This window comes from Monodon monoceros, unplaced genomic scaffold (assembly GCF_005190385.1).
Source record: "Monodon monoceros isolate NGI ecotype Baffin Bay Population unplaced genomic scaffold, NGI_Narwhal_1 Super_Scaffold_18, whole genome shotgun sequence".
Taxonomy (NCBI): Eukaryota; Metazoa; Chordata; class Mammalia; order Artiodactyla; family Monodontidae; genus Monodon; species Monodon monoceros.
Window position 1 is genome coordinate 51594636 of NW_021703774.1, and position 21552 is coordinate 51616187.

Here is a 21552-nt window from a genome sequence, read left to right on the forward strand (position 1 = left end):
CTTTTGTATCCATTCAGCCAGTCTATGTCTCTTGGTTGGAGCATTTAATCCATTTACATTTAAGGTAGTTATCCTTTATGTATGTTCCTATTACCATTTTCTTAACTGTTTTGGGCTTGTTATTGTAGGTCTTTTCCTTCTCTTGTGTTTCCTGCATAGAGAAGTTCCTTTAGCATTTGTTGTAAAGCTGGTTTGGTGGTACTGAATTCTCTTAGCTTTTGCTTGTCTGTAAAGGTTTTAATTTCTCTGTCGAATCTGAATGAGTTCCTTGCTGAGTAGAGTAATCTTTGTTGTAGGTTTTCCCCTTTCATCACTTTAAATATGTCCTACCATTCCCGTCTGGCTTGCAGATTTTCTGCTGAAAGATCAGCTGTTAACCTTATGGGGATTCCCTTGTATGCTATTTGTTGCTTTCCCTTGCTGCTTTTAATATTTTTTCTTTGTATTTAATTTTTGATAGTTTGATTAATATGTGTCTTGGCGTGTTTCTCCTTGAATTAATCCTGTATGGGACTCTCTGTGCTTTCTGGACTTGATTGACTATTTCCTTTCCCAGATTAAGGAAGTTTTCAACTATAATCTCTTCAAATATTTTCTCAGTCCCTTTCTTTTTCTCTTATTCTGTGAGCCTTATAATTCGAATGTTGGTTCGTTTAATGTTGTCCCAGAAGTCTCTGAGACTGTCCTCAATTCTTTTCATTCTTTTCCTCTTTATTCTGCTCTGTGGTAGTTATTTCCACTATTTTATCTTTCAGGTCAATTATCCGTTCTTCTGCCTCAGTTATTATGCTATTGATTCCTTCTAGTGAACTTTTAATTTCATTTATTGTGTTGTTCATCATTGTTTGTTTGCTCTTTAGTTCTTCCAGGTCCTTCTTAAATGTTTCTTTTATTTTCTCCATTCCATTTCCAAGATTTTGGATCATCTTTACTATCATTACTCTGAATTCTTTTTCAGGTAAGCTGCCTATTTCCTGTTCATTTGTTTGGTCTGGTGGGTTTTTACTTTGATCCTTCATTTGCTGTGTATTTCTCTATTTTCTCATTTTGCTTAACTTACTGCCTTTGGGGTCTCCTTTTCTCAGGCTGCATGTTTGTAGTTCCCATTGTTTTTGGTGTCTGCCCGCAGTGGGTGAGGTTGGTTCAGTGGGTTGTGTAGGCTTCCTGGTGGAGAGGACTCGTGCCTGTGTTCTGGTGGATGAGGCTGGATCTTGTCTTTCTGGTGCCAAACTACATCCAGTGGTGTGTTTTGGGGTGTCTGTGAACTTAATATGATTTTAGGCAGCCTCTCTGCTAATGGGTGGGGTTGTAGTCCTGTCTTGCTAGTTATTTGGCATGGAGTATCCAGCACTGGAGCTTGCTGGTCGTTGAGTGGAGCTGGGTTTTAGCCTTGAGATGGAGATCTCTGGGAGACATGGGGCTGGGAGGTCTCTGGTGGTTCAATGTCCTGAACTCAGCACTCCCACCTCAGAGGCTCAGGCCTGAAACCTGGCTGGAGCACCAAGACCCTGTCAGCCACAGCAACAAAGAATGGAGGAGTGTTTTTGTGTGGTCTGCTAGCCTTCTACTAGTCCCTGATTTTCCAATCCATTCAGGAAGCAGATTCCTGTTTTCATGTTGTATTGATTTTCTATTGCCATTGTTCTTTCAATATCTCCTCAGCTATCCAGGGCTCAGCCACCTCACTCTCCTCGGCTGTGGCCCCTGGGGACTCAGAACTGCAATGTGGCCCAGCCTCCCACAGGGTTGGGGGCGGGACGGGGGTGGAGCCTCGCCCTAGGCCTGGCATCGGGGACAGGTGAACACCACTAGCCCTGCCCAAGCTACGGAAGAAGAACCTGTAATCTGGAGAAGAAGAACTGGTGTTCAGGCTGGACCACTCTGAAGCCAAGGCCACGTGGCGCTTCCTCCTCATTAGATACTCCCAGTATCACATGGATGCCTCCCTCACTCCGGGCTTTCTAACGCCTCCCATACCATGGGAGAAAAGTCATTTGATTAACGAAAACTGAAGATGTTATCACTGAGGCCTTGGAGACTCATGATGTACTCCTTTCCTTGTTTCTGGATGACAGTGGTGCTTCAAACACCCACAACCTCATACTACAGAGTACAAATGGGAAAGATATTTTCTACAATTGATTTACCAATTCAGCATTTATTGAGCATCTATTCAGTGTCAGGTACTGTTCTGGGCACTAAAGATTCAATGATTACTAGGACATATTTTAAGAAAGGAGATCTTTCAAGGCATCACACACAAAGGTGATTATTTATTCCACCTACTTATAAACGTATAAACCTATCTTTGGGACACCCCAATTTCAGGGCATTTAGTTCATACCCTAGGATAATTTTTTCCAAAGTTTCAATATCCAAGAGTGTTCACTATGTTTGAAACCCCAAGGCACCTAAAATTACCCCATTTGCTGACAAATAATCTACAGTAGCAGCCAGTGAGTAATTCCAAGGAACAGTCCTCATCCTGTTCATGTCCTGTAGCCTGCCTCATTAATGATGCTCTAAGTCTTCATATGGACATGGTGTGCTCCAGTTTACATGTCCTGTTTATTCCTCGTCTTGGGGAAGAATCACTCCACTCTGGCATAGTGAAGAGGGGACAGAGTGGAGAGGAACAAAATTGCTTTGCTCTAGCCCAACCATTCAGTGATTTGTTGCACCAGAGTGTGCTTCCCTTTACCTCCTGTGGATTCTTCTACCTCTCCCACGCTGGCTCCTGCACCCATACTCCACAGAAACAATTAGGCTGAGATTAACAGAGACTTCCCACTTGCCAAATCAATGTCTATTTCTCACCCGCATTGTGCATAAATGTGTCACAATTGATGTAACACCCTAATCTCAATGTCAACTGTTTGGTTAGGAGGAAGTCAAGCTTTGTTTGGGTGAGGGGATCCCCTATAAAAGTTCTAGGTGAGGGAAGGATATCTCCCCTCAGAGCTCATGTCTGCTGCTTTTGTCTTCCCCTTACCCCCTCATGCAGCTATTGCTTTGCTTTCTGCCAGATGCCTGCCACATCTGCATCACCCCTGTGGTAGCTGTTCTCCAGTCCATCTGGCCCCATGACACCCACAGACCCTCATCAGGCACTACCCGTCTCCCCCAAACTGCCAACAATCACTTATTCTTTCCTTCTGTGACTTATAAGGAGCCTCCCTTTGTTTCTTATAAGCTGCTTTACCATTGCAGGCAATTGGACACCTAAAAACACTTTTTTTTTTCTTCCCTAGAAAGCCAACATCTTTCTAGGGCACTGAAAATCTCTAGGATGGAGATGAAGTAGGCGGGAAGCTAAGGGCCCAACCAGCAACAGCAGCCATGGTATTTGGAACTTCTATTGCTGCTGCTGCTACTACTCCTAATGGAGCTAATATTTATTGAAGCCCTACTATGTGCCAGGTAGTCTTCCTCATGCTTGTTAGTCCCATTTTATATATGAGGTGACCTGCTCAAGATACATTTCTTCCTATCTTTCGGAAGCCATAGCCCACTCTATCACTTGAAGACATTTTTTTTCCTCCGAGGGTCACATTATCTGGACTCCTTGGAAGATCCCATGTGTCTAAAGCCCCATTGTGAGCCAGGTTCAAGTTCCCTCCCACAAGGTTCTTGGGTCCCATGTATTGAGGCATGTTGCTTATGATCTGATCAGGATCTCTGAATGTTCCTTGGCAGTACAGACATTCCCTAGAACAATTAAGGAAGATGGTTGGCTCAGAACACTCTGAAGTGCCTAACTTCTGTGCCAGAGAGTGACCGACTGTCCTCTCTAACCTGGCCAAGAAGCTCTTGTATGTACTTCATCACTCTGAAGCAGTCATATTTGTGGGCCACAAGGGACTTTCTCAAACCCCTCTCTCCTTTGTTGTCTGGTACACGCCTGAATCCTGCTCCTCCTTCTGCTTTTGTGGAAGTGGTCAAATTTGTAGAGATCCCAAATTCAACACCTCCAAAGCCAAACTGCCTCCCCCTTTGCTCCTGCTTTTTCTATATTTTCTACCTTGGCATCATCATCCACTCAATCAAACAGAACTCTTTTTTCCCCATCTACTTATTTATGTGAACAAAGTTGCTCAGTACTTAGAGCTATAAAAGAAAAAAAAAGCAATATAAATGATGCTAAATCCTGTCTTATTATAACAATAATTACTCTTCATCCACTGACACAAGAACTAATCTGGGAGAGAAAAGCCACTCTTGGCTCATTAAATATGTATTTTCCACTTTGTTTACTAGTCATTAATCAACATTTAAAAATATTGTTTTGATCAATTTTGGACAAGGAATCATTTCAAAAGCTAACTCAATTGAGAACAAATTTTTAACATGTTATAACTTATGATCAATATCAATGTTAATATACTGCTTGTGATATTGTATTACAGATTTGCAAGGTACTACCACCAGAGGAAAATGGGTAAAGGATATGTGGAATCTCTTTGTACTATTTCTTACAACTATATGTGACTATTCAGTGATCTCAAAATAAAAACTTTAATTAAAAATATCACAAAATGTTTATGTTTTTATTCAAAATATGTTTTTAGCAGAGAAATAGGTGACTAACTAAAGACTTTGAAAAAAGTATATTTATATGTTACATTAGTATAAAGTTCTATAGGAGCAATGAAATGGAAACAAATTCAAAGAGAAAAAAGGAGCAATGAATAATTTCTCAATGTTAAAAAAGTGCATGGCCATGAGTTTTTCTAATGAATGATTATCAAATTATTATGTTACCAAAGATACATTTAGAAGAGTAGATTTAAAATGTATTTTTAAAAGTCAATAATTTAAAATAATATGCCAGAAATTATATTCTTTGCTATAATTTAAACTTATGGTTAAATTTTTAGGTGCTACTTTTAAAATCGATGAAGTGGTACAGAGTTTTTCAAAAGTCTTTTGGGAGGTACAAGAGAGCAAGAATAAGTTTGAAGAGCTCTGCTCTAGCCATTCCAAGGACATTCCACTTCTAAGCAAGTCTAGGTTTTTAACAGTCTAAACCTTGGCATCTACCATTTCTTTCACTATGGAATGCCCTCTCATTGTCTGCCAAGCAAACTCCTGCTCATCTTTCAACTCTCCCCTCAAGCCTCAGCTCCTCTGGGAACTCTTCTCTTCTTCCCTGATGTTTTCAGCACAATCAGGCACTTTCTCATCATGTTCCTACTTGACCTCCTGTGTGGCAGCATCGTGTAGTATTATAAGTGTGTATTTGCATGTCTGTATCCCAGTTGTGCTGTGCAAACCTTTACGGTGGACTTCTTTTAATTATCCTATCTCTGATATCGCCATGAAATAGGTTCAACAGTTTTTCTTTGAATGAATAAATAAATAATTATGATATTAATGGTTTATAAAAGGTCTGGTTTACCACTAATTTAAGTCTTCTGCCTTTGAAGATATGTTTTCAGTTTAAGTGCTGTATACTAAGGTTAAAGATATTAAAACAACTGAGCTCAAGGGGATCTCATTTATCCATTTACTTTACTTACAAAAAATTCTGCCCTGCATTACCACAACATTAAAAGTACAAAATCATGCTGAAGGCCAGAAATGGTGTTGATGGACCACAGATTACCTTGGTCTTTCCTCATAGTGACTTAAGCCATTTGTAGTCAGAAACTGGATTCAGCCTTAAAAATAGCGTACTTATCTGCCAGGTCACTCAGCTGACCCTCAAAATACAGGGTCTTGAATGTTGACACAGATAATCTTATCTTGAGTCTTGAAAAGACTCTGTTTAGAAAATCCGAAATGTCTTCCTCTATCATGTTATGCCAGCTGTCTGTACTACTCTACACCCGATTTAGGTCAATATGATTCCTTTGTTCAATCACAGTTATGACTGAACAAGAAAAGATAAATAATAACATGAGAAGTTTCATATTGAGTCAGATTTTCAGCTAGTCTTCTACTTCTTAAATGCACATTAAGAAACATGATGTAGGGGAACTAGTTATTCCTAAAAGTTTTAAGAATAAAATATAAATATCCCTAGCTTCTTTTGCAATTCATTATGAGTCAGTGACTCATGAGATAATTTAAATATTTCTTGAAACTATTTAAATTTAATACCTTCACTCATTTATTCAGTCATCCCTTCAATCAGTGAGCATTCAAAGAGCACCTGCTATATGTGAAGTGTTCTGCTCATGCAAAGAGGCCACAGACCTTATTTAGATTTCACCAGTTTTTGCGTGCAAGCTTGTGAATGTGTGTGTATGTGTGCACGTGCAAGTGTGTGTTTGTGTGTAGTTCTATGCAATTTTATCACATGTATGTATACCTTTGTGTAACTACCGTTAAGATTTCTCCTCTATTATCCTTTAAGTCACTCCACACACATACCCCTCTCCCCACCACCCTTCACCCCATTCCTAACTCCTAGCAACGACTAATTTGTTCTCTATCTCTGTTGGGGTTTTTTTTTTTTAATTTTGAGAATACCACATAAAATTTTGAGACTACTACACTAAATCATAAGCGTGCAACTTGTGAGACTTTTTTTTCACTCCGTATAATATCCTTGACATCCAACTAAGTTGTTCCATGTATTAATACTTTGTTTCTTTTTATTGCTGTGTGATATTCTATTGTGCAGATGTATCACAGTTTGCTTAAGCAGTTAGCACCGAAGAACACTTTATCATTTCCAGTTTGGAGCTATTACAAATAAAGCTGGATTTCGAGTAGTCATCTTTTCATTTCTCTGGGATAAATGTCCAACAGTCCAACTGCTGGGTTATATGGTAAGTGTATGTTTAATTTTATAAGAAACTGCTGAAGTGTTCTCCAGAGTGGCTGTGCCATTTTACTTTCCCATCAGCAATATATGCAATATCCAGTTTCTCTGCATCCTCATCAGCATTTTGTATTGTTATTATTTTTTTTTAGCTCTACTAATAAGTATAGTGATACCTCATTGTGGTTTTAATTTGCTTTTCCCTAACGGTTAATGATACTGAATATCTTTTCATGTGCTTATTTTCCATCTGTATACTCTCTTTGGTAAAATGTCTGTGTTTTTGTCCGTTTTCTAACTGGAATATTTGTTTGTTTTACTATTGTTTTGAAAGTTCTTAATATATTCTAGATATAAATCCTTTGCGAGATGTGTGCTTTGCAAATAATTTCTCTAAGACTGCCATTTCCTTGTTCATCTTTTTTTTTTTTTTTTTTTGCGGTACGCGGGCCTCTCACTGCTGTGGCCTCTCCCGTTGCGGAGCACAGGCTCCGGACGTGCAGGCTCAGCGGCCATGGCTCACGGGCCCAGCCGCAGACCGGGGCACGAACCCGTGTACCCGGCATCGGCAGGCAGACTCTCAACCACTGCACCACCAGGGAAGCCCTCCTTGTTCATCTTAACAGAGTGTTTCTCAGAGAAAAAGTTTTAATTTTGATTAAGTCCAATTTATCAGTTTTCATTTTTATGGACTATGCTTTGGGTGTCATATATAAGCACTCTTCGCCTAGTCTTGCCGTGAAGATTTTCTCTTATGTTTTCTTTTGAAAGTTATATAGTTTTACTTTTTATATTTAAGTCTATGATCTATTTTGAGTTAATTCTTGTATAATATAAGGTGTGTATAAGCTATCTAAAATTAATAAATCAGTATTTTTTCCAGATACTGGTGTAGAAGGGGCCTTAAATTATATAATTTTATTTACTTCTTGTCTTTCGTGCCATTGTCGTCATATTTTAACTCTACGTATATTTTAAGCCAAAAAGGCATTGTTACTACTTTTAATATTTTTATCCTTTCTAGTGTGATTCATTTCTTTTTGCATGCCTCTGTTTCCTTTTGGAGTCATTTTCTTTCTGTTTGGATAGCTTTCTTCTTCAGTATTTATTTTACTGCTGGTTTTAAATTATCTCAGTTTTTATCTGAAAATATGTTTAATTTTTCTTCATTTTAAAAGATTTTTGTTGAACATAGTATTATAAATTGGCAATAATTCTCTTTTAGCATTTTAAAAAATATATCCATCTATTGTCTTCTGACTTCCATAGTTTCTGTTGAAAGGTCAGCCTGTCAATCTTATTGTTGCTCCTTTGAAAGTAACGTAACTTTTTTCTCTGGCTACTTTTGAGGTTTTTCAGCACTTTTGTTATAATGAATCTAGTTGTGATTTTCTTTCTATTTATCCTTCTTGGGGTTTGTAAAACATTTTGAATCTGTGGTTTAATATTTTTTGTCACCCTGAAACAATTCTCAGCAGCTATCTCTGATATTATTTCTGCCCCAATATCCTTCTCCTCTTCTTCTAGAACTCCAATTTACGTTAGGAATTTTTCATCAGATCTCAAATGTCCCAAGTTGTTTTCTATATTTTTCCATCACTTTTTCTCTCTGAGCTTCAGTATGTATGTTTTCTACAGTTTTCTAGTTCACTAAACCTTTCTCCTGCTCATAAACCAATCTACTAATTTCTTAATTTCAGTTACTGTATTTTTGTCCTAAAATTTCCATTTGATTCATTAATATAGATTCTAGTTTTCTAAAGACACTCTTCACCTTTTTATCTATTTTTGAGCATATTAATCACAATTATCTTAAGCCAATATTCAGTAACTCCAATATATGGATAATCTGTGGGTCTGCATTTATTTAGTGATTCTTTGTTTCTTTGTTTAGTTTAGTTTACCATCATTTGGTCTTATCTCTGGCATAATTGCTAATTTTTTTTTTTTTTTTTTTTTTACTGATTTCTGGCCACTGTGCATGAAAACTTGTAGAGGCTTTTGATGATATTGTCTTCCTCCAGAGCATATTTAATTTTCTTTTGTTAAGCAGTTAAATATAGGCAGATGACCTTCCTCCAAACAGGGATTTAAGTGTGTTTCAGGCTGAATTTTAGGCTTTGTGTAAGCTAGGCTATTTATATTTTCCCTCACACATAGGGTATCTCAAAGCCCCTCCTTGATAGGACCTCAACTTCATTTTTTTGTCCCCTCCACTATGAGATTCCTGAAATCACTGTTCAGCTTTTTAATCTGTTAGCAGTTATTTTATACTTGTTTTATGGCCACTGGCCCTGAGCATGCATAGTTTAGTAATTAGAAAAATCTTCAAATAATGAGCAGACTATCAGGCTCATTTTTTTTCATGATTTCTATCTTTCTGGAAGCTTGGTCCCTCAAGTCTGGATGCCTTAGAAGGCCTGACCTTTAATTTTTGTCTCCTCAGTAGTGAGAAGCAAGCTTTAGGCTGCTTCTCTCCACTCTGCCTCTATTACTTTCACTGAGATTTTGGCAATTTCCCTAAAGGAGAAAAAATCTGAGTTATATGTAGAGCTCACTTCAATGCATTTTTCTCCTCACTGGGATTGGGTCCCTCAAATCCTCGTTGTCTTGGCTGATGTCTTCAAATAGTTAATTTTTGGAGGGGTGTTATTTTACCCACTTTTATAGTTAAATGAATCTTGTCAATGGCCTAGTGCCAACAAAGTTAGAAAAATATTCAGGGCTCTGCTGCCAGTCCAATAATTCTTATCAAGAGGCCAAGATTTGTCTCCATAATGGCCAGGAAGATCATTTTTTTAGGTTTTTTGAGCAAGTAGATTCAGTACTCAATGATAGACGTGGGATTCATAGAAACAACTGCTGGGTAAACCTAGCTGTCATATATACCGAAAAGGTAACCTTTGGTGAATCAGGTATGAACCAATTTGGAGGTAATTTCTTACCGTGTTACATGCTCCTCTGCTAGTATTGTTTTTCATGAGGATAATTCAAGATACTCAAACTCACTGCTAAATGAATTATTGGAATATAACCTTCTAGCCCACTTGTTGCTACTTTGAAGACTAGAATGACTCACATTAGCTTTCATCTGGAAAGCTCCACTCATCTCACAAATTTCTGACTTCTAATATACTGAGAACTGAAAATACAAAATTTAGTGATAAAAGGACTGCAGAGCCTTAAAACTGTATCAGATACTATAGAGCCAATGAAATCCAGCATAATAACAAAGCATTCAGTTTGGATCACCACAGGTTTAACTTTTCATTGTCTCCTCCTTTGCTTGAGATATATAACCCTTCTGGATGTTGACCTGATTCACTACAAGGATTTTTATGTTCTGGTTTCCTCTTGAACAGCCACAACATGTTTTCACCTATTGCTAACCTACTGCGCATCATCTTCCTTCCCCAATTGTTTGGACACTTGTTCATATTTTATTTGATTATCATTTCAATACTCTGGACTCCACTTCACAATGACCCATCATACATGGGTTTGACATATACAGTATTATGTGATGTTTATTCAGTTTATTTCTCTCTGCTTTGTATTTGACTACCAAGAAGATTAATTTTGCATAATCTCTTTTAAATCACTCATAAAATGGTTTCTGGTCTCTTTCAAGCATTCTCTTTCCAACATGAAAAATTCCTCTCAATTATGGTAATTCAGTTTTAAAGTAAGTTTTGGTAGAATCCTATACAAGACTCTTTGAAAGTATATACAAATTATAATGAATAATTTTACTCTTCACCCACATAAACTGATTTAATGATTCTATTGATTGGTCAGTAATATTTCCTTTATAATAATGATAAGATATTGTAATAAAAGGAATTATCTTTCTTAAGCATGCAGTAGTTCCACTCAGTATTAAGGTGTCACCTTTTTCCTAGGCAAGCAGACAAGCTCCCCACCTGTTTTAATTTCCCAGAATCTCCTCAGGATTCCAATCCATGCAAGAAGCCCAGCAATCTTCTGGCTCAGTGTTTACTGCAAACCAGGTTTCATAGTCTAGCCACCTTCTTGCTAGTTTCCCCCTTGAGGCTCTCCAAGACATAAAATGGATCTTATTCCATGTCAGCAATTTATTAACATCTAGATTATAGATTCGGTCTAGGACATTCTGAGTTTTTGCCACTGTTTGCTCTAATACATCTTACCTGTCTGCACTGAAACATTTTGAGAGATTCTCCCAAAAGCTATTCTCAGCCCAAAGCAGCTAATTCATTAAGTAAATTTATTTTTCTCTCTGTTTTTTCCCCAAATGCACTTTCATGGATTCCCTTCCAATCTCCTCATTTTTCCTACTATAGTTGGTCTTCACTTTACTTACCCAGGTGACTGATGGCTTCCTTGTCCCAAGGCCAGGTGGCAGCACCTGCAAGGTCTTCCCGCACTGAGCTGGCAAAGTAGACGTTGAGGAAGTGAGTGCTGTTGAGCTGCAGTGCCTCTTTCAGCTCCTTCACACTCATGTACGCCCTGGAGAGCATGTAAGAGGAGGAAATGTCACACCAAAGGGTCAGTCCATAGAGAACAGTAGAACCAGACCTAATCAGACTCTGACTCTCCCAACCAGCATTGCTTTTTAGAGGAGAGGAGCAGAGAGGGCAAGACCAGGTATTATGAAGCTCTCAAAAATGCACTAATACACATTTAGGATATTTATTCCAAGATAAATAATATCCTACCTTTTTAGCACCACAATATTTATATGGATAGTCAGTATTTGACATCATACTCAATTCTCCACTCTACACCCAGATTATTTCTTCAAGATAAATCCAGTAATACCCTTAACTCTATGCCCTGAGAGTTATCCCCACCCCCACCCCAGCCCACGGTGAAGAAGGCCTTTCAACTCTCAGTCCCTGGTTCTTTCCATCACACTGCATGATCATTATTATGATAAGAAGACCGATTGAATCTCTATTTCAGTATATGCTTGCTTCAGGCATATTTTTAAAGGTAAATAGTGGCCAGAAAATATAAAGTAAAACAGGTAAAAAAGAGATGAGTTATAGGTAGGAGAGGATATCATAAGCTACTGCAAAGAATGTTAATTTTATATATATTTCTCTTTCTAGTACCTTAATCCACAGACTCTCTACCCCTACTCCGACTACCTTGTGATACTCACCAAGTATCTCTATTGGTGGCCTTCAAAGCACTAGGTAATATTATGTTTGAACTTATTCACAGACTTAAAGGTCTATTAAAAACACATGCCCCACGGCCCATTAAAAAAGGGAAACAAGCATTTGATCTTTTTTTAAGCTCATATATAGTCAAAGACCTTCATCTTCCTGGCATCAGTGAATCTTAAAACTTTACTATGGGCAAACAGAGCCTCATCATACTCAATGAAGAGCTATTTTAAGAAAGAACAACTAAACCAGAACCCAGTGGCCCCTTGGATTCACTGGATGCGTCCTACAGTGGCCATGGGAATGCCACTCCAAAGATAGGAATGATCCTATCACAGCTTCAACTGTGCAGACAGCTCTCTCAACACAGTTGAAATTTCCTTTATAGATTCACGCTTTATTCTTGCTATTCTGGTAGACAAGCTGCAGACACTGAAATCTCTCAACCCAGAAGCTCAGGCTAGAAGAGCAAGACCCTTCTTCTTCCATTCACTCTGCCTCCCAACTACACTGTTGATGCCATCTATTTAATCCACATGTAGGATATACTGGCAAGGAGTACTCAAGAAATAGAGATCCCAAAGGAGACTGTGTTTATGTTCTTTGGCACAGAACCAAAAAGGGGAATAAAAGTAAAGAAACACAAAAAGATTTTGCTTTAGAACCAAATATGCTTGAGAGAATGGGGATTTTAAAATATTCTTTCTTATTGACTTATAATATCTTGGAAAAGTAATTCTCATCCCCAATAAATCATCCAGATTTCATGAAGTGGTGTCAGATGTGATCAGAGGGATATTCCTTCTGATACTTTCCTGGAGTGTTTTTTGAACTGTTGCCTGGTTTTCCCTGGACATTAGTCACATTCCCTTTCCTTTTCTCCTTTATTAAAAATAATTACAATTTCCTGTATTGATAAATTGATGGTTTGGAGTTATGATGACATCAAGTAACTCTTCAACACGGAGGTGGTCTAATTGGTCAGATAGAAGGAGAAGAGGGAGGGTGGATGGGAGGAGAGAGAGAAAGAAGAAAGAAAAGGGAAAAAAGAAACAAATAGAAAATAAGAGAAAGAAATAAGGGCAGAGAGGATCAGTGATAGCCTATGTACAGCTCAGGGTACCAAGAAAGAAAATCTACACCCTCTGTTCCTATTCCAGAGCTCCCATTAAAATTAGGAATTGGTAACTTGACAGTTTTCTCTCTTTCCTCCCCCCTCACTTTCCCCAAATACCCCTGTTCCTGGCATGGTTTACTTGGGCTATCTGTGTGTTCCTGGCTTCTCTGTCTGCCACTTACCAGTCTTGGCCATCATCCTTCTATCCTCCCTCAACCCAGCAGTTCCACTAATTTCCCTTGAGCCACCCTCCAAGAGGCCTCTTCCTCCACTACCAGCTCATTAGCTGATTCTACTCATCTCCCATTTCTTCGTTGCCCATTCCACTCTCCAGCCATAAATTACCCTTCCAGATGAGAGTGTTTATGTCATACTTGTGGAAAACTGGGTACAGCCACTCTAATTCCTGCACTCCATAGAGATATAGATAGAAGTTGGCAAGTATAAGGGATAAAATACATTTTTAAAAGCTAGAGACAGTTGGAAACAGTCACTAATTGAATTGATACAGGAACGCTTTATTTTGTTGAAGACAGATTTTTGTCCAGATTATTCCATAAACCAAAAAAGGGCAAAGTGTAGATAGCAGGGTGTCCAGTTTGCATGTAGACTGCCTTGCCTATTATAACACATGTACGCCATTTCAGAATTTAATCAGAGCTAATTAAGATAAACGTCTTAGCTTCTCCACTAATGTGACCAGAGCCTGGCTCAGACCTAGGGTGGAGAAAATGGCCATTATTCTAAAATTCAGAGCTTAACATCTTGCTTCAGAAATGATTTATTAAGAGATAAACTTGTCATCCAACCAAAAGAACTTAATTGTTCAAAGAAGGGTGAAACGACATACATAACTTTCATAAAAAGCATGGGACCGTGAACTGACCAGAACTATGTATGAAGAGAGGTGAACTGCATTGATCTACTTAATTTCTGCCAGGATCTCCCTTTACTCATCCTCTCCACATTCTAGACTGAGATACTCACCATGAACTTCTCCCTGAGGACTCAGACAGACCAAAGAGAAGCTGCACCTTGACCTTTATAAAAAATTTTCTCAAAAACAAGCTTTCCTTGAGGCTGACATATCAAGTTGTTCTGCCCATTGCCTGAGTCTATTATTTCTGACATGCCTCCTGGAAGAATGCGCAGCTGCCTCACTATTTTATCACTGTGACCTACTGGTTTGGGATTAAACATTGCCTGGTGTCCAGCCCACCACATTCCTTTGTCCCCCAGATGATTTCTGTTGGGGTCCCTTGACCGCTGACCCCTAGCCACACTCTAGTATCTAAGTGTCCATGCAAGCCCCACTCTTGCTTAGTTTCTGACTAAGTAAAAGTGAAAGGATATAAAAATAATGCCTCTTGTGCTCTAGTTTAATAGTCAGTTGAATAACTCCTTTATAGACTGTTAGAAATGATTCAGGCCAGAAAGAAGAAAAAGATCCTGAGCTGTCTGAAGGAAGTTGAGTCAGCATCAAAAATTCACATGTTAAAAAACAAGACATACAAGACGCATGCATGTATGCCCTGAGATTGGGACCCAGGGCCCTGCTTCCCACAGTCAGACCAAGCTCCCTCCAGAGGAAGATCCTGACTGCACTCCACAGGGGTAAGGCAGCCTCCATTAGAACAAAACCAGATGCTCCCAAGGACCCTCAGCCAATTCCCATCACAGAAATGACCGGTGCCAAATCTGGGATATTTGGGTTTGGTTAAATCTAAATCTTCTTGTCATTACTGTACACCATGGTTCTTGACCCAAAATACACAGAAGGGTTCCCTCTGCCACCCCCGTCTGCTATCCACTTTGCCAACTATGCTTCCTCCTCTGGGTGAATATCCCCTTTGACCTACTCCCCCAGTCCTTGGACGGTGCTCACACCATGGGGCTTACAGGTCCTCAGAGTACCAACTAGCATCCTCCCAGCTGCCTAGTGCCACTCTGAAAACTTAGTGTTTTTTGGGGGTTTTTTTGCGGTACGTGGGCCTCTCACTGCTGTGGCCTCTCCCATTGCGGAGCACAGGCTCCAGATGCACAGGCTCAGCGGTCATGGCTCCCGGGCCCAGCCGCTCCGCGGCATGTGGGATCTTCCCAGACCGGGGCACGAACCCATGTCCCCCGCATCGGCAGGCGGACTCTCAACCACTGCGCCACCAGGGAAGCCCAGAAAACTGTTTTTTATTCTCTGTCAAAGTCCTCCTGCTATTGGGCACATGGTACTCTACTATGTCACCATATACTTTCTACTTTCTTTCATTGTCCCATCTCTTGGTTGCTCTGTACACATCAAGGGCTTCACAGTCTGACTCACAGTCTTCCCCCTTACCTTAGATCCTAGAGTCACCTGAGGAAATTTCAACATGTATGTGAAACATCCACTGAAAACACAGTCTTATGTTTTACTTCCTTATCGCCAATGACCCTTGCACACCATTCTCATTGTCACCTTTACTCAGGTGGATTTTCTGATCTCATGTGGATCTTTAGTTCTACTTGTCTAAACTTGTATTTGATTATGGTCATCTCCTCTTCAGGAACTATTTGAAATCTTTACCCTTCTTTACCTTTTCTTGCCCCTTCTCCCCCAGCAACCTCAATCTCCTCTGACTCTTAGATAATCGTGCCTCCTTCTTCGATGATAAAATTGAAGCCATTTATCATGCACTCTATCACTCCCCCCCATACATACACACACGCACACACACACACACACACACACTCAAAACATTTACTTCCTTACCTATTTTTATTCCCTTTCCTCTTGTCCTACAAGATGAGGTTTCTGAGAAAACCATAGCTAGTACCCTCTTCCTTTCCAATTCAAACTTCTTGAAAGGATAATTTCTTCATCTCCCATTTGTTTCCCTTTTTTTCATGTATCCACTAATCCCACTGTAACCTGGCTTTCATGAGAACCACTTTATCAAAAATGCTTTTGTTGAAGTTGTTAGTAACCTCCTAGTTGTCCCTCCCCACAAAAATGGAAAAAATTCATTCACCTTCTTATTGGAATCCTTTGGTTCATTTTTATATTGTTAGTTACTTCCTGCTTCTTAAAGTTCTCTGCTTCTCTGCTTTTATTGCAACGCTCTTTCCTGATTCTCTTCTTGCTTTTGTGACCACTGATTCTCAGTCTCCTTTGTGGGTTTCTCTTTCCCCTTCTAATCCTTAAAAGTTATTCCCTGGGGTCCTGTTTGTAGTCCATTCTTTTGTCACTCTCCTTGTTCACCTTTGGGAACTTTTCCACTCTCAAACTTTGAAGCACCATCAGTATTTGGAAAACTCTCAGGTAGATATATATATCTCCCTCTACCTAGATCACCCACAGACATCTTGAAGCCAACATGTCAATGTTATGGGTGGTTCTACCTGAGCACAAACAAAATTCGGACACAGTGAGCTTTAATGCATCTCAAATAGTGGTCCAACTACTGAATCTGTGGACATTTTTTCCATGGATATATTTGCAAGAAGTGTCTGAGTTTTGGCTAAACACAGAGGCAGTATGTGACAGTGTCCACAGGAAGATAAAAAGGCAAGAACAGGGAAGAACCACAATGGTATTTTGTCCATTACCTAATTTTATAGACTGGATTTCGAGTTCCTCAGGAAGAAACAAAAAGAACTCTTTTTGTAAGAAAACTGGTACAACCCAGGATACATAAGCCATGCTTTATGGCCTAATAACAAAATGAAGTACCAATTGAAGAGAAGGGACACTCTCTCCATTTCTGGAAAGAATTAAGGGGTGTCAGCACCATTCTAACACTTGAGAGTTTTACAGCCTTGGGTTGCATTAGAAGCCAGTTCTCTAATAAGGCCAGCTTTTCCCTAGAGAAACAGTGAGGGCAGAGCATCAGCTGGAAATGCTGAGTGTCAGCAGACAAGGTAAATACCATTGCCAGTATTCAACAGCAAACAGCAGTAGAACCACAGAAGCCAGTGGGCATGAATTTTTAAGGCACACCCTTCCGAAGACTCCCAAAAATACTAGAGAAAGAGGACAACGTATGAGGATAAGATTTTATAGCTATACACTGAGCTCATGTAATTTGATTATTAATGGTAGCATGACATCATTCGCCCCCAGGGGGTATGTGGACTGGAGGATATTCCGTTCGTCTCTGACTGAACTCACAGTCTTCTTCCCCACACCCACTTCTCCTCCATTGTCTCTCTCTGAATTGATGCCACCTCTATCACCCTCTCCATGACACAGGAAGAAAAGCCAGGATTCTTCCTTCAATACTCCCCCTCTTCACTTCACTCCCCTCATTATAATCAACCACCTACTAATGATCCCAGGAAGAAAAGACATCATGATGATTATTGTTTCTCTTCTGAATGTCCCCAAAGAGGCTAGATATCATCATCACTCAGACATAATCAACTGGGAACACATTTTCTTCTTGAAATTCAAATATGGAGAAACTGACAGGAATTATTACACCCAAAAAACTCACTTTTGCTAATGCATGTGGGAAAAAGTATTACTACTGGAAGTAAAATGAAATTATTCTCTAGAAAGTTTTATCTGTTGTAAGAACTTGAGGTTGAAATAAAAGAGCTAACTGGAGATTTAAAGGACTTGAAGTCTAATGTCATAATATCTTCTGTGGTAGGCAGAATAATGCTCCCAAAGACGTCCATGTCCTAGTCCCTGGAACCTGGGAATCTATTACTTTACATGGCAAAATGGATTTTGCAGAGGTGGTTAAGAGTACAGACTTTGAGATGGGGAGACTATTCTGGATTATCTGAGTGGGCCCAATCTAATTACATGAGTCTTTGTAAGCAGAGAACCTTTCCCACCTGTTGTCAGGGAAGAGAGGTGGCAACAGAAGTAGACTCAGAGAAATGCTACATTTCTGGCTTTGAAGTTGAGGGAAGGAAGGGGGCAGCAAGCCAAAGAATGTGGGCAGCCTTTAGAAGCTGGAAAAGGTCAAGAAATGGTTTCTCCTGTAGAACCTCCAGAAAGATATGCAACTCTAACAACACCTTGATGTTAGCTCAGTGAGAACCATGTCAAACTTCTGACCTATAGGACAATAAGTTAATAAATATGTGTTGTTTTCAACCAATAAGCCTGTGGTCACTTGTTGCAGCAGGAATAGAAAATGAATATATCTTCTTTCATTTAAACATATAGTATCTTTGGAAAAGAAAAGAGCATACAGAGAATAAAAATCTGGCTTCAAAAGATGGTGTCGAAAGAATTTGTTTTAAAAGAACTTGTGATTGCCTTCTGAGGCAGAAAATAGTAAATCCCACGTTTCCAGTTCTTGGTAGTAGTTTACCTACCTTATCAAGGGAGTCATACGCTGAAATTTATTTGGAAGGGGAGCATAAGAATACCCAGATAACTTATTGGGTCTGGATAAGGGAAAAGAAACGCATGGTGGAAGTGATACCCAGTTGAACTTAAGAAAAAATAACCAAACCAAAAGTCATAGGTAGCATGTGTCAGCATCCTGAGAACAGGTGTTTAAGCCAGAATGACTTGGTCTCATGTCCCACCTCTAACACTCACTGGCCATGTGGCATTGGCAAGGTGCCTACCATCATTACACCTCAGTGTCCTTATTTGTAAAACGACAATAACGAAAGTATAATCTGCATATACTTATTGGGAAGAAAAATGAGATAACATCTAAAATCACACATAAACAGTTGTCAATAAACCTTATATTATCAATAACAGTACCTATGGTCTCAGATGTCTACATAGCCAGCAACAAAGTTCAAAAATCATAACATAGGAAAGCAAGTATCATCTTAAAGACTTGATGGGGAGCTAATCATAGACTATGTCTGAGAACGGGTATACCTTGCTTGAAAGAAATAAAGTTAAATGAAATAGAAGTAATACCACAGTGCAAAAGGAAGCAAACACAACTGAAATCTGACACCTGAAGTAAACCCACAATGGAAAACATTTAGTGAAAATAAAATAGCAATGAACATTTTCTAGGCGTAAAGTACTGTTGGCATGGTCAGGCAAGGGATAGTTTTGATACATTCCAAAAGCAGTTTCCAAAATGGACACAAAATAAAAATATAGTGATGAACCAGAACATCAGATGAGAATGTCTCTGCCAGAAGGCTGGTGCTGCTAATAGCAATAGCAGCACTTCTGATAAATACTTTCTCTGACTTCCTGATAATATCTCTCAAAAAGGTCAGGAAACAACAAAGGGTCATGATAATTTATTTTAATTCTTATTAATAAGAAAGAACTAGATCGTGACATGGAATGTAAGAGTTCCTTTAATGAAAGAAACTCTATTTAAATTTTTCAATAGCCGAGGCTGGTAACATCAAGGACTAGAGCTTGAGTAAAACAGATTTCCAAAAGGGAGTAATGATTCCAAGGCCTAGGACTCTCAAGGGGAAAATGGCCCTTTGGAGGTAGAAGGGCATAAACCTTGAAAATTAATGTAATTCTAGATTGTCCCAATAAAGCAGAAAGGAGATAAACATCAAAAAGAACAGGTTCTGTAAGGGAACTCCCTGCTGAGCTAAAATTTTAAGAGAACATATGTAGATTTTGGAAAGAGGAATAGCACAAAACTATTTAAAAAAATAGGGTCAAAAAAGATAAAGCCCAGGGACTTCACTGGTGGCACAGTGGTTAAGAATCCGCCCGCCAATGCAGGGGACACGGGTTCGATCCCTGGTCTGGGAAGATCCCACATGCTGTGGAGCAACTAAGCCCATGGGCCAAAACTACTGAGCCCGTGCACTAGAGCCCGCGAGCTGCAACTGCCGAGTCCACATGCTGTAAATACTGAAGCCTGCATGCCTAGATCCTTGCTCTGCAATAAGAGGAGCCACTGAAATAAGAAGCCCATGCACTGCAATGAAGAGTAGACCCCACACGCCACAACTAGATAAAGCTCGCACACAGCAATGAAGATCCAACACAGCACCCCCAAAAAAGATAAAGCCCAGAACCAGCATAAACATAAAAAATGCAAAGAATGATAAATTTTAAAATTTACGTTTTTCAGAATAGTAAGCAAAATAGAGTATAATAATACAGAAGGGAAAAAAAAAAACTGAACTCTTCAAAGTCTGCCTTGCTGCCAAGATAAATAATCATTAAGAAACCCATTGAATAAGTCATTAACCTGGCAATAATTTATTTGCCCCTAATAATAATAGTGATCACAATTAACTGAATCCCAAATATATGGTAGATGCTTCATATATATTTTCTCATGTAAGCTCACAAGTCTATGAAGTTAGCGTAATTATTTCATTTTACAGATAAGAAACTAAAGCTTAGAGAGATAAAGTCACTTGCCCAAAACCACACAGCTTGTAAGTTTTGGAGGCAAGTATTAAACCCAAGTTCCTCTAACTCCGAAGCACACATTCTTTCCTCTGTTCTTCAATTGGTTTCACTAGGATCTGTGAGTCACTGTGTTGGGCCTTGGCAATGAAAAGATACAGAAGACATAACCCTTTTTCAAGAAGCTCAGTCTAGTGAGGAAGATAACCATGGAAAAATATGATTCTAATGCAAGGTGAAGGGCACTATTACAATGTGCATGGAACTATATGCAAGAATGGGGGACAGAGTGAAAAACCAGCTTAGAGAAGCAGACATTAATAAGGTGTTGTAGAAGTTTTTGGTGGATATTGTCAATTGGCTTGTGTACATCAATTCTACCCTCCCTCTCCTGTGTCTTCCTTTTCTGGAGGACAGAAAAGTTGAAATATACATTTGTCCAGCTCCCTTGCACCTAGGGATCTAGATGTGATTTAGTCTACCAATCAGCTGTGCTCTAGTTAGAAGGTGACAGTAACATGAAGACCTTACTTCTGACTGCTTCTTCTTTCTCTGTCTGCAAGCAGGGCTGGGCGATGGTGTTCCAGTGCCCAGCCACTGGCAGTGAGGGTTTGGGGAAGGCTATGGGGGCACACCCTCATTGCTGGTGTGGATCTAACAGGTATAGCATGACTCGGTGATGGCAGCCGTGGTTTAGAGACTTTGTGAAAGAAGATTCTATAGAAGTTGGTGACTAACTGGATGTTTAGTCCCAACTTCTGTAGAGTCTTCTTTCACAAAGTCTCTAAAATACATCCCTATTTTTCCCTTCCCACTGTCACTGTCTGGAATAGATCATTTTTTACTTTATTTGTCATGTACTAAAATGCCTTCTTATTTTTCTCCCTCTAATGTTATGTGCGCTCCCGTCTACACCATATGACATCAAAACTGGTGCTCTCCTGCTCACTCTTGGCTCCCTGCGCCCTACACAATAGTCCTTTAGGTTTCCTTTAAGTTGCCACTCAAAGTTGCCCTTAATCTGATGACCAGCCTACCTTCCAGGATCACCCCAGCACCACTATGCCATTGATCGAGGTAAACTGATTGACTCATTGACGTCAAATATGCCCCTGATTTTTTTGTTTTGGGTCATTTTGTTTGTTTGTTTTTGTTTTTTTCCTCCCTGCTTTGCTTATACTGTTCTTCCTTTACATATATAGTTATCAAAAAT

General features: G+C 39.4%; 1 protein-coding gene across 16 annotated transcripts in view; it reads right to left on the reverse strand.

Annotated features, from left to right (window-relative positions):
- The window catches only part of PAPPA2 (pappalysin 2), a 556585-nt gene that overhangs the window by 173853 nt on the left and 361180 nt on the right, over positions 1-21552 (reverse strand). For all 16 annotated transcript variants that reach the window (XM_029227419.1, XM_029227421.1, XM_029227422.1 and 13 more), the window contains one exon: positions 11112-11257. In XM_029227419.1, the coding sequence (XP_029083252.1) occupies positions 11112-11257 (146 nt within the window). The remainder of the gene's footprint in view (positions 1-11111; positions 11258-21552) is intronic.